Below are 16792 nucleotides of genomic sequence, written 5' to 3' on the forward strand. Positions count from 1 at the left end.
CAGAGATATCTATGTATTTGGTATAAATCCAATCCTGATTTAGTGACCTTTGGTGCTGGTATGACACTGCTAATGTTAGAAGCTCCTGATACATATCAGCTTAAGTGAAAGGTGGAGACTCAGACTTGAAGTGTTGATCATGCTGATGGTTTTATGCCAGAGATCAGTCTGGCACAGTAACTGTGATGCAGAATAGCAGCAGAAAAAGCAAAAGTTGTGCTGATTGATCAGTGTTGACTTTTCACAATGGGATAGGCCCCTTCCCGATACCTCTCTCTTGCAATATTGTGCTAAGCCTGGGCATGTTGTTACCAAATGGTAGTGATGAACCAAAGAGTTGGCAAGAGTGCCATAAAAGTGGGTAAGAAGTGTAAGGAAGCGCATCTCCCATGTGCTTTCTAACTCTTCAAGGATGTGTGCTTTTTAGAAGTCAGCTTAAAAACAAGTTGTTGTGTTGTGTGAAGGCTTACACTGCACAATACCAACTGGTTAAAGCTCCAGCATGGAGCAGCACAGACCTCCGTCAGCAATTCCTTGCCATGAAGTGATGACAGCCCAGGGATGGAGGGGAGGGACTGCAGAAAGACAAGTGGAGCCAAGCCTGTGCATCTGGACCAAGTGAGGGCAACACTCCCTAAATCCTGAAAAGGCACAGGGAATTGGTTAGGGTGGAACTGGGGAATAATGGGGAGAAATGGGCCGTCGATATAAGGAAGCTGCAGAGTTCTCTTCCAGGTGCAAAATAGAAACCCCCTTTGCTAAAGAGCCCTGGTGGGCTGCCTGCAAACGCCTTGTTCTCTGTGCCGAGATGTGCACGGCGCACTGCAAAGCCCCAGGGGTTTCCAGGTGACTCTGCCTGGTGTGGAGGCTCTGCCAGCTTCAGGCATGGAACCTCTAGGGCTACAGACAGGGGAGGCAACCCTCCCTTGGCAGGAGCTGGGATGAGCTGCTCCCATAGGTCTTTCCCCTGCCCATGGTTAGATTTGAGAGTTGGTTTTCCTTCCCCTTTCCTTTCGTATAAGGAAGGAAGAGAGAAGAGGGGTATTTGAGTGCAATTTGTTTTCCATGTAAGAAGTGTTTAAGTGATGTTGCAGTGAGTTCACCCAGGCTGTTTCCCAGATTGCTGAATGAGGCAGTGATGTGATCCAGGGCGGAAATGCCTGGTGGTCAAAGAGAGGAGGTTGGTTTGGATTTGCATTTTGCTTTGAGATTGCCTGACTGTATCACAACAAAACTCTGGAGCCCTTTTCTTTTTGGTGTCAACAGAGCTCCTGGATACAGTGTGCAACTCTTAGGATCCAGGGGAAGTTGAAGGCCAAATCTGCTAGATGTTGTGTGGCCCCACAGTAACAAACTGTCCCTATTGCAAAAGCTTTGTAGGATGCCAGTAAACAGTATCACACCTCTAGCTCCTCTATTCCCTTCCACACAAGTTCAAACCCAGCAGCGTCTCCAGGAGGTCTGTGATCACTGGAACAGCATCTCTGGAAGAACTTGGATGTGGCAATTTCTCTCCTTGACCCATGCCTTTCCCATGTCCTAGGTTCTCTGCACACTGGCCGGAGCTCTCCACCCCCAGGTAGCGTTCCCGAAGAGCAGCAGCAGATTGCTCGCCAGGGATCCTATACCAGCATCAACAGCGAGGGCGAGTTCATCCCCGAGACCATGGATCAAAACGTAAGTGGGGCCGGGGCATGTGGGTTAAACCGGGATGGGATCAGGCATGAGGGAGGCTGCGCTGTGAGTGCTGTTCCTACCAGTAAACCCCCAGCAGGCTCTGCTCATGGGGCTTGGGCCAGCTTTTTCCAGGAATGGGTGCCCCCAGGCTTGACATGCTCAAGAAACAGCGGGCCCGATTTCCAGGAACCCTGAAAGCCTGCTGCAGTAGTGATGGCAATGTGCTGGGCACCTCAGGTAGCTCTGGAGGAGCATAGATCTGGCACATGTGCACACCAGCTCCTGGGCCCTCGTGGCCACAGCCTTCCCAGATCTGGCCTTCCCAGATCCCAGGGACCACGAGGGAGTGTGACAGCAACTGATTGCCTGCGATTGCAACAGCCTCGGGATGTCAGCATCTCTTGCTGCTTCCCATGTGCTGTTTCTGCCTGAGCTCCAGTTACAGTTCTTGGCTCTGCCCACAGCCTCTGTGGTTTTGTCTCTCTGTCCCTCCCCCATATATTTTTTTTGCCCTCTCTTAATAGGGAGTTTGTATATTCCAGTCTCTCAGTAATAAGAGTAGCTAGTTTTTCAGCACAGTGATGAGCAGTACCTCTTCCTCTGGTCAATTTGGTACCCTCAGTCAGGGAAACTCTGGAGTGTCAACGGACTAGAGCGGGGGCAGCTTACACCTCCCTCTCCATTTACATCTCTGCTCAATCTATAGCTCCAAAGAGCTTAGTATAGGTCCTGTGAAGTCAGCTGGGCTAACTGGGCACACAGTTCATTCTTGCAAAGCTCTTGGAATGGCAGGACCAGGATCCACAATTTGCAGGAGGGCTGGCTGTGCAGGAGGGACATCTGGAAGGCACTAAGCTTGCACCAGCAGGCTCCTGTGATGGCCCCAAGGATCTTACCTAGGGAGATGTGCATTTCCTACACTGAATAGCACCCACCAGCTCCACTTTTGTGTGCAGGCTGTGCCAGTGTTTCCATGGCAAAGTTGTGTTTTCAACAGTTTATTATACAGCCATTAATAAAATAAGAAGTCACTCCGGGTGAGTCTTGGCAGCATCAGAGTGCAGATGTATCTTGTGCTCCTTGCAGCCAAAAGTTGGCTTTCTATTGTTTTCACATGCCTTCCAAACACGTTTGGTAGGATTAAGACAAATTGTGTGTGCGTGCAGGGGGAGGGTCCACGTGAACCCCCTCTTGGGTGTAAATCAGTGCAGCTCCCCTGGCTTTTAATGGAGCTTCATTGGCGCTAGCTGAGCTCCTGGTGAAGGTTCCCAGATGTTATCCTCGCTTTTCTCCAGCATCACACTGTGGGTGGCCTGCTGCCCTCTCTGGCAAGTTAAATGCAGGAAAAAAGGGATTCGGGGATTTTTTAGAAGTTTTTTTCTGTCTTCTCATTGAGCAGGCGTGCTTTTCCCCATATGGGCTTTACCCTCAGAATGTCCTCGTGCTGCAGCTTCCATGTGCCTCATGGAAAACCACTTAGAAGCTAGTGCTTGCTGCCATTTGGGGGATGCCCCTGTGCAAGCCTGTGATGTAACTGTGGTCTTTGCCTTAAGACCAGCTTGGCAGATGGACAGAGGTTGAGTATGGAGCCTGCTTGGATCCCAATTTTATGCTTTGGCGAAATAAGTCCATTGAAGCATTATTTTAACTGCTGGGAGAGACCTGGCATGGCTGGCAGAGGTGGGAAGTGGGGTCTAGCAGGGGGCTTGCTCCTCTTTGGTTGGTACACTTTAAAGGATGAGGCTTTGCGGTAAAAACTGGGAAGCAGATAAAAATCTCACTTTCCAACTGGCACTGCCAAAATAATGCAAGGTGTTATGACAACTGGTTGAAGACGTCTAACACAGAAACAGCGCATGGAAAGGGAGGCTGTTCCTGTACAGGGGGAAGGAGGAGCGACGTGGGTGACTCCACGTGGTGTTTAACCCTTGTGGCTCAGCTTTCCCAAGAATGAGCTGGGCTTGGGGCTGGTTGTGGAGTAGGGGCTGGTGAGTGTCCACAACAGGTCTGCAGCCAGGAGGAAGCATCGTACTGACTGCAGCACAGCGTGGCCCTGAGCAAGCTCTGCTCTACATAGAAGTGCACATAGCCCCTAGGTTTGCCACTTAATACAAAACCTCTGTTGTTACTAACCAGCTATAAATAACCCCATCCAGTACAATGTCTCATCCAGGAAGCAACACAAATGCAGCTTTTGACTCACTGAGCTAGTGAGAGCCAAGCCAGTTCCTCCAGCCAAAAGCCCTGATGATGCTTCGCTTATCACCGGAGAGGAAAGCTGGTCTTGTGTGCCAGAGCAGCTTGGGGAAGTCAGGTGTCTGGGGCTGCAGTCCTGGCTGTGGTGCACGATATTCATTTGGCCTTGAGCACATCATTTGTATCCTGATTTTTTTTTTTTTTTTAATTTTTTTTCCCCCCAGAAATACTTTGAGCACTTTGTTTCTCATTGACTTCTCAGCATGGTTTGAACATCAGGGTGCAGGGTGCTAATCTTTGCCTCAGTTTCACTACTAGCAAATCGCCATTGGAAAGAACAGTAATAAGAACAGAGAGGGCAGCATAAATGGATTTCCACTGAGAAGAAAACTTTTGGTAGATCGAATCTCATCTTTGCTGGGGCTGGCATCAACTGGTGTAAATCAGTTGTTTTTCGTGGAGCTTTGTTGACCCTGCAGAGCTCTGCTAGTACTGGAGCTTGAAGAACTACAGTGGATAGTTTATTGTTTCCCCTTTTCTTTCACTGTCAGATGCTTGAAGCTTTCATCAGCCCCGATGAGTCGCTGTCTGGGAGCTGCCAGTCACTGGACAGATCTGTGGACAGGTGAGTTGTGCACAAGCTGAAATGCAGCCTCAGCTCCACAGCAGGAGATGAGTGGGGTCCGTGGCATCCCCTAAGGTTCCTGTTGGGATGAGGATGCACCTGAGAAAAACAAATTTGTCCTCAATGCTAAAAACCAGACCCTAGCACAGACATCTGTATGATGGTATGATTTGAATTGCAGTAATCTGAGCTGGACAAAATAGCTGGGGATCTGTGGACAGCTTGGCTTTGCGTGCCCAGGTTTTCTGTTTCGGTCAGATCCCGCTCCTAGCCCTCTGGCTTTCTGCAGTCACCGGGTCAATACTCCATTAGCCTCCCCATGCCTCCTCCTCCCCGGGCATGCTGTCTGCTCTCCGTTGACCACTTGTAAATTCGGCAGCCCCTCTGCACTGCCAGCAGCCACAGACATGTCAGTGAAGGTGCTGAGGACACCAGATGAGCAAGGACTAAGTTTAGCTTCTCAGCAGGAAGCAACTAGGACATGTTGTACTAACACAGGCTGCAGTTCAATAGTTGGTGCGGCTGGTTGGTCCGAGCTCACACGTGCGCAGAAACTGTACGTTTGCTGCTGTGCACAGTAGGCTATGTATAAGACACAGTGTCCTTTTTGTCCTTTTTTCCATCTGCATCAAAGGTTTTTATTTTTTTTCCCCACGTTGCTTTTGCCATACAGCATCAAGGCTGTGTTCCAGCAGGTCTGCGTTGTGTTGATTTGATTGTGTAGCATGCTTCAGGTTTGCAGCTCTGTGCACTTTGGAACTGTCTCACCATCAAGGTCCATTTCCTTTTTGTGGCTTTTAATAATTTCCTGTGATGTATTTTCTCATTGTTATGGCTGTATTGGAGCTGGATTCCTTGTGCTTCCAGGCTCTATGCCCCAGCTTTGCTTTTGCAAAGACTTTTCTAGGAAGAACAACAGAAGGAGCACAGCCCGGTTGTAACACTTTATTGCGAACTGAGAGAAGAGCGTTAGGCATGTTTGCGAGAGGGTAGCATGGCTTGATTTCACATACAAAGAAGCAGGCAGCTGTGTTCAGTCATGGGGTCTAGGAGCTGGAGAAGGCCTGAGGAGGGCTATATTCTTCAAAGGCAGAAAGAGGAGTAAGTACGACTGTTCCTACAAAGCCATAGCTGAGCCATTGCAGCCAATTACTTGAGATGGCACTAAGCCTCAAGAGAGTAATCTAGTCACCAGGCAAGGTGATCAGTCTGGTGCTAAGAAATAACATGACAAATTCCTCTTCACTGTAGCGAACCTGCCATGATCAGCTTTGATATGAGTAGATTTCAGAACACTTTACAAAGCAGGTTTCTACTACTGTGCCTATTTTGCTAAAAGGGAGAGTGGAAAAGCATCCTGTCCAGATCACCCTGTTGGCCCTTAGAGAGGCTGGGGTGAAATTGGGACCGCTGAGATCCCCTTGCAGTGCTTTATCATTCTCTCGATGTAGTTTAAAGACCTTGAGCCTTGAAGCACCAAGCTCACTCTCTCCTTCCTGGTCTCCTGGGAGAGTGTGCATGCCCAGTGGTGGTACGGACCTTCCTGCACAAGGAAGGTGGAGCATGATGTTGCAGAGAAAGGGACACCTGCATGAATCAAGAGTGACTGAAGGACTCCAGTGTGTACATCTACAGCAACAAAGCAATGTTCACAGAATGCGGAGTTGCATGGTTGAACACTTGATGTTGAGGGAAGAGAAATCTGCAGCCCTTCTTCTGTGCCGTCTTGTGCATAGGTGTTACAGTCTTTGGCTGCTTTGTTTCAGCCTGGTGATTGTTTTCTGCAGCGTCCCTTTGGTTTGCCACAGGAACAAGCTGTGATCCAGCAAAAAAACAGTCTTCATTCTTGCGCAGGTTGAGAATGGGAGCTCAGTTGGGTAGACAGGGTTGATGAGTGATCACTGCGTCTTATGGTATAGCCTGTCCTTTCTGTGTGTAATCACTTCCTAATTAATTCCACATCTTTTCTGATATAATAAAATGTATCCTCCTTTTTTTTTCCATCCCTTTGCAGCCCTCCCTTTACCCAAACCCCTGTTCCTGGAAGGAAGAGCCATCCCAAAGACAGTCTTGATTGCATGGGTAAGCCCTCTTGGAGGTTTATATTTGCTTAAAAATATAAAATGCATGTAGTAACGAAACTGGATAAAGGCTGTTAGAGGGGTGGCGCTGCATGAAAAGTAATTAAAAACAATCAAGAAAACCAGCTCCATTGCTTAGATTACACTTCAAAAATGACCCTGCAATGATCAAACATGAACGTTCTCTAAAATCAAAAGACCCAGGGCATTGAACACAGGCAGGGCTGCTCTTGTCATCGTTAACCCTTCTTGGCAATAGTGGTAGCACTGAAGAACCTTTGGGTCTAATTTGGGAATCGGTTTACAGCAACAACAGTCTAAACTGGTTAACAAGTGGATGAAAGCAAATAAAGCTGTTGAAAGATCAGGCATGAGTGGTGTGTTGGAAGAAGGTGCTGAGGGGGCGTTGCTCTTCTGTTTGGAGACAACTGTGGGGTGCTTAGAAGCTGGAAACAGCCTTGTGGCATCACCTTTTGTTTCTGGGAGTTGCACTTTCAGGATCCTGAGTTCCTACATAGCAAAACCCCCATCCCAAACGCTCTAGGGAGTTATACCTCTTCCATTTGCATTAATAATAATCTGTGGATTAGTATTAATAATACGGTAATACTGTATTATTTAATATACTGCAGTATTACATTAATGCAGTAATACTGCAAATGCTGTTAGAGAAAGTGTATTGGTAACTTTCAAGGATCATAGGTTACTGCTTAATCACTTATAAACATCCAGCTGGTTAAGTCATGGAAACTTGGTAATATTGTAATGACTTTCACTATTAAAAATGAACAAATGGCGATCAGCCTGTGGCATGATAACTCGTTTCTGGCCCGAGGCAGGATTTCTAGATTGAACCGCTGAGATGAAGCTGCAGTCAGTCCACGTCGCTGAAGGTTTTAATACATCCCTAGTGGTAGGGGAGGCATTTTACTTTGAGACACCACTCGGCATCGTTGCTCACACATGGCTCACTGAGAAACTCTTGACCTGTCCTTGTTGCTTTTCTCGCTGACCGTATTTCAGCCATTATGTACTCCTCTTGCGCGCTGCTGTAATGGAGAAGTCATGCTGAAGTGCGGCTGAGGCCAGGAATGGTCTCCAAAGAGCAGCTGCTGGCCCCAGGCTAAGACAAACAAACAATCAGAATGGACTGTGTCATTAGAATTGGATGGAAGAAAAACAGGAGGTGAAAGATGGGGGGGAAATGACAGATATTTTAATCTCAAGTTATTCAGTGCTACCAGCAATGGCTTCCTCTGCTGTGCTTTTTTTATTAAAAAAATATGTCCTTATCCCACATGTCCATCCACCTCTCTCTTAATCTCGTGTCTAATCTAAACTCCGATGGTCTTTAATCCCTTCTGTATATTCTAGTCTCTCTTTCTAGCATTTAATCCAAGTAAATATAAAATTTTGGGGCTCTGAGGGTATAAATTGGTCTCTGGCTTTCAGAGTTCAGGAGTCTCATCTGAGAAGAGATAGAAGAGGGATTGTCTGGTGTTAGCCAAGTGCTGGATTTTTGCATTTCCCTGGAAATAGCTGATATCAGAGCAGAGGTTTTGGAGTAGATGGATCTGGGCTTGACCCTGCCTGGCAGTTCTGTTTCCGTGCTAATTTTGGCATTTTCCATGTACAAATAAGATGTTTAGTGCACTGTTTTGGAAACCAGGCATGGTCAATGTCAATCCCCTGCCTTGTATTTGAACAGTGTGGGCCAGGGTCCATAAAGTCAGTGGTTAAACCTCTGTTCACTTTAGGGGGACCAAGACCAGTGTGTATAACCCTTATTTTCCACTAAGGAGTGTGTCACTGGTCAGATTTCAGGGTGAGCCTTGGGGAATATCTGGTCATGTAAATGAACAGCTTGTTACCTCGTTCTTGCCTGTGGTTCGGCGTGAAGACCAGAATGCTTTCCCATAAGAAACGCTCTGGGCATTTGATACTGAGCTGATCTCAGAAACATGTCTTTTCTTCCCTCCTGACAGATTTCGATATCCCATTCTGTGAGAGATTTGGGAAAGGTGGGACCTTCCCAAGGCAGTACCACCTCTCCCAAAGTCGCAAGGACTACAGTGATGGTAAGAAAATGATGGAGGGGCAGGGAGGGAGGTGCTTGGTCCAGGATCTTGGTGGCTGGTGACAGTGCCTAGGACTTGAGAGACTTGGGAAGATAATAAAGGGAGAACCACCAAGTAATTTAGGATTCACTTGTGTATTCTGAAGAGCATCCTCTGTGAGACCATGCGGGTCTGCTCTTGGGATGTGCTGAGCATCTACAGCGTGTATGAAAGTCAGCACTCAGCTCCTCCTCTGCTTACGCCTGGTTTAACTTAGCCACGTGGATGGATGGCATTTCTCATCCCTGGCAATATCAACCCTTCTGTTCCCCTGAATCGCTTGCCTTTGAGGATGCTGGTTTGTGACCTTTACAGCAGGTTTCTCACAGAGCTGTAACAAATCCCCTAGCAAGTGCAGGGTAGCAGTATCTGTTCATGTCTTTTTTTTAAGCTTGTGAGTTCTGAGCTTTTGGGACCACTCAGTCACCTCCTTGCTGCTCCCTCTTTCGCTGTAGAAGACTGCAAGTGGTGCGAGACAAAACTGAATAAGAATTAAATTCCCTTAGGAAAAAAAAAAATACTGAGGACATGCAGACAGCATATTGAGCCTTCCAGGATGAACTTTGTCTCTCACTGACACTACCCGTGTGAAAGCAGTTATCACAAGATCTGATGCTGCTTGTGTGGTCATTTGTATTGTGGTCTTAAGGGATGCCAGACAGAATTTGCAATGTAAATCCCTGCCTGGTCAGAGTTTAGTTGTGATTAACAACCAACAAAAACCCTAATGTAATTAAATTTTTGCAAACCCCTCTGGAAACATTCTGCATTACATGTAATGCCTGCTGTTAACAGCTCTTAAATTGAATTTAAAATGTTCACAGGGCTTTGCTTCATTTTCATTAAACGTATTTTGTTTAAATTGAGGAGGTGCCTCACTGGATCTGGGCAGCAATGTGAGAAGGTGGTAACAGGTAGATCCAAGGTGGTGTGTGCGTTCTTGCCATAACTCTCCCCTTTTCTCCTACAGGCCGGAGGACTTTCCCCAGGAGTTACTTCCCACAGGAGAACTTGTTTCAACTTGTCCCTTCTAGTCGAACCAAGAGCTTTAATGGGGACAGCAAGCTCAGCACCTTGCAGTATGATGAGTACAGGCCCAAATGGTGGAACAATTGTGAAAAAGGTCTGCAGGTCTTCAGCACCTCCCCTACGAAAGCTAGGAACTGTAAGTGAATCAAAGCCACTAGTGTCTGAGGTCTCAGTACATCTGGGTCTTGACACAAAATTGAGTTACTGTCACTTGCTGAGTTAATGGGCATCAGCTAAGCTAACCGTATGTGAATGCGCTCTGATTCCATCCCCACCACGAGGCACATGGTGCTAGCTTACATCTCAGTGAGGGTGATTTAATACAACACACTGTGTGTTACCTTGGCTTGACTTGAGGGTGCATATGGGGTCAGCTGCTCTTCATCACTTGCTGAGTTGCAGAAAATTCCTTGTGTGTTGGATTGTCAATGTGCTCGTATTCCAGGAGACTCGGGATACAGGAGCAAATAGGTCCAGAGATGTTGCAGGCTGCTCTGGTATTGCAAGACTGCCCATGCTATAGAAATTGGTGCATTCTGGGCCTGTTCGGTGACAGAAATGACTCATGAGATAAAACTCTTTGCTGGTCCCTGCCTGGGTTGCTGTTCAGCCATGCTGTATCCTGCTAACTACTCCTATAGCTGAGGAGAGAAAGTTCAGTGTTAGCTGAGAAAGCAGTTTCTAGAGGAAGGACTCTAAAGAAATGTGACTTTTCTGGGACCGTTTCTGCTTTATACTAATGCATACTGAGAGAGATCCCATACACACAGCAGTAGTACTTGTGCAATTCAAAGTGGTTTGTTGTGGTGTCCCTAGGAAAGGGTGGCTCACTGCCTGCCCTAGTGAGCTCATTGCAAGCCTGATCTGCACTCTGTAGGGTCAGACAGACCCTGATGCTGAGGTCTCCTTGCTGTGCTCTTCTCTCAGCCCTCCTGTCTCTTCTGTAGCCCTACAGGCACCTGTGAACTGGAGGCTGGGGAAGCTGCTCGGAAGAGGAGCTTTTGGGGAAGTTTATCTCTGCTACGATGCTGACACTGGCCGGGAGCTGTCAGTGAAGCAGGTGCCTTTCGACCCTGACAGTCAAGAGACGAGTAAAGTGAGTATGAGGGCAGGACTGCATTCTGCAGCATGTTGGGGGATTGTGGGCTGGAGGCTGAGCATAGAGGTGGCAGAGAGATCCATGCCCCTGATGGAAGGCAGCGTGTGGAGACAGTGGTGTTTGCCCTCTTCAGAGTTGTCCCCAATGGCTTGTGGCACCAGGCAGCATGCTCTGGTGACCTCTCTACCTCCCAGTTCCATGGTCACGTTGGCCCACTCTGTCTCGGGTATCATCTCTTGAAGGTCTGTCTTACTTTCAGCCTTCTTGCACCATCCACCTTCTTCCCACTCTGGGCGCTGCATTAGCTTTGCTGGTGTCTTCATTCACAACTTTCTGAAAAACTCTTTGAGCACAGGTAAATAAGTAAACCTGTCTCAAAGCCAAGCCTGTGTGTATCCCATCTGTCTTTCTCTTTACCTTTTTCTTAGGGCAGCATTCCTCATTTCTGAGCCCGATGTCCTCATGAGCAGCTTCACAGGTGCTGTGAAAAAAAGCACTCAGCATCGAGCAACATTTGGATAATATTCCCAAAGTAACCATTCGCTTTCATCACCAAGCATGTCTGTTTTGTTGCAGGAGGTGAATGCCTTAGAATGTGAGATTCAGCTGTTGAAGACTCTCCGTCACGACAGGATAGTGCAGTACTACGGGTGCTTGCGGGATCCTGAGGAGAAGAAGCTGTCTATCTTTGTTGAATACATGCCAGGGGTAAGTGTGGTTCCTGCCAAAGTTTGTCCTGAGTGACAGAGAACAGATTTAGACTGCTCTGGACTTTGGTGAAATTTGGACCTGGAGTTAAACTGTTCAGCTGAGCTACTCTATATTTGATGAGCTAAACCAAAACAGTGGATGCATCCCTAAGGCTTGGGAAAGCATAGGTTGTGAGTCAGATGTCATGGTGAAGACCCTCCACACGCACTGGGTGAAATCAAAAGCCTTGAGGCAGGTTTTAGGTTTGAATCCTGGTACAGGGTGTGTTCACAGTCTGGAATCTGAACTTGGTGAATGTGGGACATGATCCAGATCTGGCTCCAAACACTGTGGCCTGAGCCCATCCTTAAGGATTTATTGCAGATCCCTGCAGGAAAAGCTAATAGTACAACTGTCCACCCACAGCTGTCACCAATTATTTATGGCTTTCGGCACATGTGTGTTACAAACAGTGTTACTCACTTGTAAGTCTTCTGTTCAGGACAGAACTTTTTGTTGGTAGCATTATCCTCTCATGCAGGAGTGGCTTCAGTTTGTGCCTTTGCTGATACAGGGTGAAATAGCTCTAGGGAAAAGGAAGATAAGAAGGCTTTGAGAGAGTCTAAGGGGCTGAAGAATACAGGCAGATTAGTTGAACATTTCTTTCCCTGTTTGCGACTATGTGAATTACATCAGCCACCTAGACGAAGTCATTGGTTGATATAAACCAGCATAATGCTATTTGCATTGCTGGAGGATCTGTTCTCCTAAGTCCCGCCTGTCCAGCTGGATTCATTCCCCAGAGTGTGGGAGAATAAACCTTTGTTTATACAGAGATTTGTAAGGTCAGAAGGGACTATTAAGTCATCTGGTTGCAAACGATTTTGGTTATTAGTAAATGTGCTAGAAGGTCTCCTAACGCATTTTGCATGTGAGTAATCAGGTGGACTTCCATGTGTTTGAGTCCCTTCCAAGCCCTGTCCTCCCTCTCTCCCTCTGGACAGGCATTTCACTTTCAGGCTTTACCACAAGGCGTGGACCCAGAGGAGTAAACCTGAGGAGTTTCAGCAGTCCCCTTGCTACTATTCTGCAGCGTACCGATGTTTATTAGCAGCCAGGAAACCAACATTTGATGCTGGGGCAGTGTCCAGCAGGGATGGAAGTTGAATGTTTTTTTTTAATGATAAACCAGAGCTCTGACCAAATACAGATTGAGTTTTGTGCTGCAACAGTGGCTCATTTCACAAAAGCATCTCAGGGCTTTGGCTTCCAAGGCCAGTGGAAGTAGATGAGTTCCCAAATCTTGCAGGACAGCAGCTCTGCAGTTCTGGGTCTGGCCAAGCTTCTGATTTAACATGGCCATCTTGGCAAAATCTTCATGGGGCTAAGCTTGGGTGCACCCTTAGCCTGGCATTCTTATGATTGCTCCCATTAAATAGCTGACTGTATTTTCTGTCCTGCCGTGCTCACAAACTTTTTTTTTTAATTTATCCTTGGAAAATAGAGTGGTCTATTTGACCATAGACCTTGAAGACCGTGTTTCCTCTTCTTGTTCGATGTCCCCCCCATTGGTGAGGGAGGCCAGGATAAGAAAGCTTGTTCAGTTGTGGGTGAGGGAAGCTGTACAAGGGGGTAATTTCAGAGCATCTCAGGTTACTTCAGCAGCACTGTGAAAGGGGAAGGAGAAGCCCATCCATAGGATCACCACCAGCCTCAAAAGAAGGCCAAAGCAGTAGCTGGGCAGAGCAACAGCAGAGGTGGGTGGATGTGGAAAAACTGATACAGTTTGAGTGACTGACTTGGAGCAGAGCAGCCCACTGTTCCCAGAACAGAAGGACTGTGGCAATCTTGGATCAACCACAGAGCTGCAGGACAGGCAGAAACAGGATGAGTTTCTCCTCCTGCTTTCCAGCTAACCTGAATACTGAAGGTAGAGCTGGGTGCAACCTCTCTGATTGAACCCCAAATCTACCTTTGGTTCATCCCTGCTAAAACCCAGCTCTGGCATAGTGAGGAACACCCATTTCCAAGAGGACAGAAAATATAGCTAAAACCAAGGGGGTCCACCTCTTGCAGATGATAGATGTCTGCACCCCTGCTTCCTTTCCTCTTTATAAAATCAAACCAGTAAACGCCTGCATGCCTGGGTCAGAAATTTAAGTGCTTACAGATTGTCTACCTTGGGTCTTCTTGTAGAAGCAGTCCCATGTGGGGCTGTTCATGTCCCTCGTGAGTCTGTCTGCCTCATGGCAGTGGGTACTCCTTGCTGTGAGAATTTGTGGGGGGAGGCTTCATCGAAGACTGACTCATCAGCTTGGCCCTGAAGACACAGTCGACTTGATCCTCTCACTTGAGTTGTAACTCCTCATCAGTTTGGTCCTTCTCCATAAGCCATTGGTGACATCCAGCCACTAGAGGGGGAAAAAGTTCTGTAGTGTTGGCAGAAGGTAACACTGATATGCACCAGAGACTATATCTTTTTCTCCACTGGGATCTGAGACATTGAGGATGAGTCTTTGCTCCATTCAGCACTTAGTGGATTTTTATCTTTCTGTTTCTACAGCAGAGTGGGGGTTTTTTGAGCTGGAAGATAGAGAGGTCAGGAAAGTTTAAAAAGTCACTGTGACATGATGGTTCTGGTGGTCCTTACGGTTGGTGCATGTTGTTTCTTTGCAACAGGGCTCAATAAAGGACCAGCTAAAAGCTTACGGTGCTCTGACCGAGAACGTCACACGGAAGTACACGAGGCAGATCCTGCAGGGAGTCTTCTACTTACACAGCAATATGATTGTCCACAGGGACATTAAAGGTGAGTAGATAATTCAGAGGCCTCTTGCTCACTTGGATTTGTTCAACCCAACCTCCCCCTGCCCCAATATAAATTCGTGTGCAAAACATAGTGCTGGGATCCGGTATTTAAAGTATTTTTGCCCCTGGACTTCACCATCTTGAACCATGAGAATCTTGAACAAGCAGCTGAAGCCAAAATCTTGTGCTGTCTTCCTGCCTGGGAAGCCCAGATTAAGTACTCCTGAGAGGGATTATTGTTAACTGCCCTTACACATCTAAAAACCTGGTGTAACATACCCAGGAACTGGGAGTCCCTGGCATTCAAAGGAATCTGAGGCTCAGTTCTGCTGTCTGTGAGTGGGGAGGATGATCTGTAATCTCCCTTTCGCTTTTGGGAAACCTGCTGAGTGAGGAGATGCCAGTGGGAGTCAACCCTCTCAGAGAGCAGTTGCCTTAGGAGAGAGAGATTTTACGTAATGCCGAGTCCAGCCCCACGAAGGCCCTTCGGGCTCCCTCATGTCCACCTCTTTGCCTGTGCCCTATCTGCTTTCCTCATTGTAGCCACTTCAATTCAGGTTGCTGCTTCATCTCTTGGAGTTTTTGTTTTTGCTTTTCACCCCAGGTGCCAATATTTTGAGAGATTCTGCTGGAAATGTGAAACTTGGAGATTTTGGGGCCAGCAAACGCATCCAGACGATCTGCATGTCAGGGACTGGGATTAAATCTGTCACAGGAACACCATACTGGATGAGCCCAGAGGTTATCAGTGGAGAAGGCTACGGAAGGAAAGCTGACGTGTGGTAAGGAGTACAGCAGAAACCCCACCCCTGCCACTTAAACAAATGATCTCTTTGGGAAGTTGGAATGGGAGCAACAGGTAAAGCTAACAGTTGGAAAATGGAACAGTGCAAAGGATGGAAATAGAAGATGAATGTTAGGATCAACTATGCAGATGCCCAGAGGGAGCATGTTGTAGCTGAAGGTCCCAAATCAGGAGCACTCAGAATCACAGCTTGCTGTTAGAAGCTCTTATCATGTATGAGGGTCATGTGCAGCTTGACCCCATAGCTGCTCTTTAATTCTGGAAAGCAGGTTGATAACAGAGTTTGCTAAAAGAGCTGTTGAGTTTTGGTGGCCCTGATTTTAGGTTAGCTAAACCCAGCTCAGAGGCTTGGGACGATCTTGTGCGGCTTCTCAATCTGCTGCTGCATGTTTGTATGTGGCTCAGGTGTGAAGACAACTAAAATCATCATGTGCTTGTGAATGTTTTGATCTGTGGAAGATGTTAGCTGGAGCCTGAAAGAGTTGGGATAACACTACTAATTCTCTCAATAAATGAGCAGGAAGCACTGTCTTCACAGTGTGCTTTCCATTGGGTGCTGAAGCAAGTAGTGTCAACAAAAATGGGTCCCTCCCATAGAGCCCTACTTCGGGGGAAACCTAGGGAGTCCTTAGGAGGCAGCCATGTACCCTGCACCACCTGCTCTGGCTGATGGGAGGGAAATGGCATTCAATTCTTTAGGAGCAATTACGAATGGAGGTGGCAGAGAAGGGTCCTCAGCAAGCACAGCGAAACCTCTCAGGCTCTTTGCTGCTCATCTGATGTGCTCCTTCTCAGATGCACGTTGGAGATGAAGTTGGATGTAGGCAAACTTGTTTCATTCTGGCTTAGCTTCCTGGGGAACTACATGCTATTGCTGAAGCTGTGGTGTCTAAACTCATGCCTGGGTTTCCCTTCAGGGGATGCTCCAATAAGGTCTCTCACATGCTTTCATGAAACTTAATATCTACCAGTTAACATAGGCAGAAGAGCCACCAGCTTTAGGGCAAGGCTTGCAAGTTCACTCTCACTAGTGGGAGCGGAGAGCCCTGTGCCAAGGACCTCTGTGAACAGTGAGCTTCAGGGGGCCACACGTACGAGAGACATGTGCCCGTCTCTCACGCAGGTTTGCTCCTCGCACAGTCCATTCCAAGGCAGGCACAATCCCAGAGCTGATGAGACTTCAAATGCACAGCCACCCCCGTCCCTTACCCGCTGTCTCACCCCTGTGTGTTTGGCATTGTTGCAGGAGCGTGGCCTGCACGGTGGTGGAGATGTTAACGGAGAAGCCACCATGGGCAGAGTTCGAAGCCATGGCAGCTATTTTTAAAATCGCCACCCAGCCAACCAACCCCCAGCTCCCCGATGGCGTCTCAAACTCCTGCCGCAACTTCCTCAAGCAGATCTTTGTGGAGGAGAAGAGGAGGCCGACGGCCGAGGACCTGCTGAGACACCCCTTCGTCAACTGTGGGCTCTGAGCCCCTGGCAGTGGGGATGGGGAAGCGCCGGTGGGAGGGGGGTGGCCGCCAGACCCGTGGCCTTTTGCGCTCTGCGGTTCAAACCTCCGCCCTGGGCTGTCCTGGCGGTGGCCCCCGCGGGCTCCTCCTTGCTCGGCACCGGCTTGGCACCCGCCACGCTGTTGGATTTCCAAGCTGCGCTCGGGACTGT

At 47.9% G+C, this 16792-nt stretch overlaps 1 protein-coding gene across 1 annotated transcript in view; it reads left to right on the top strand.

The window, feature by feature from the left end:
• Positions 1-16602, top strand: part of LOC309402668 (mitogen-activated protein kinase kinase kinase 3-like) — a gene marked incomplete at both ends in the record, with an annotated part of 43884 nt that extends 27282 nt beyond the window's left edge. The window contains 10 exons of the mRNA XM_081996528.1: positions 1544-1677; positions 4425-4498; positions 6513-6580; positions 8565-8657; positions 9667-9861; positions 10673-10821; positions 11401-11532; positions 14194-14323; positions 14927-15104; positions 16374-16602. Of these exons, the coding sequence (XP_081852654.1) occupies positions 1544-1677; positions 4425-4498; positions 6513-6580; positions 8565-8657; positions 9667-9861; positions 10673-10821; positions 11401-11532; positions 14194-14323; positions 14927-15104; positions 16374-16602 (1382 nt within the window). The remainder of the gene's footprint in view (positions 1-1543; positions 1678-4424; positions 4499-6512; positions 6581-8564; positions 8658-9666; positions 9862-10672; positions 10822-11400; positions 11533-14193; positions 14324-14926; positions 15105-16373) is intronic.
• Positions 16603-16792: the final 190 nt, after the last annotated feature.

The sequence above is a fragment of the Phaethon aethereus genome (assembly GCF_964289735.1).
Source record: "Phaethon aethereus genome assembly, chromosome: 2".
Taxonomy (NCBI): domain Eukaryota; kingdom Metazoa; phylum Chordata; class Aves; order Phaethontiformes; family Phaethontidae; genus Phaethon; species Phaethon aethereus.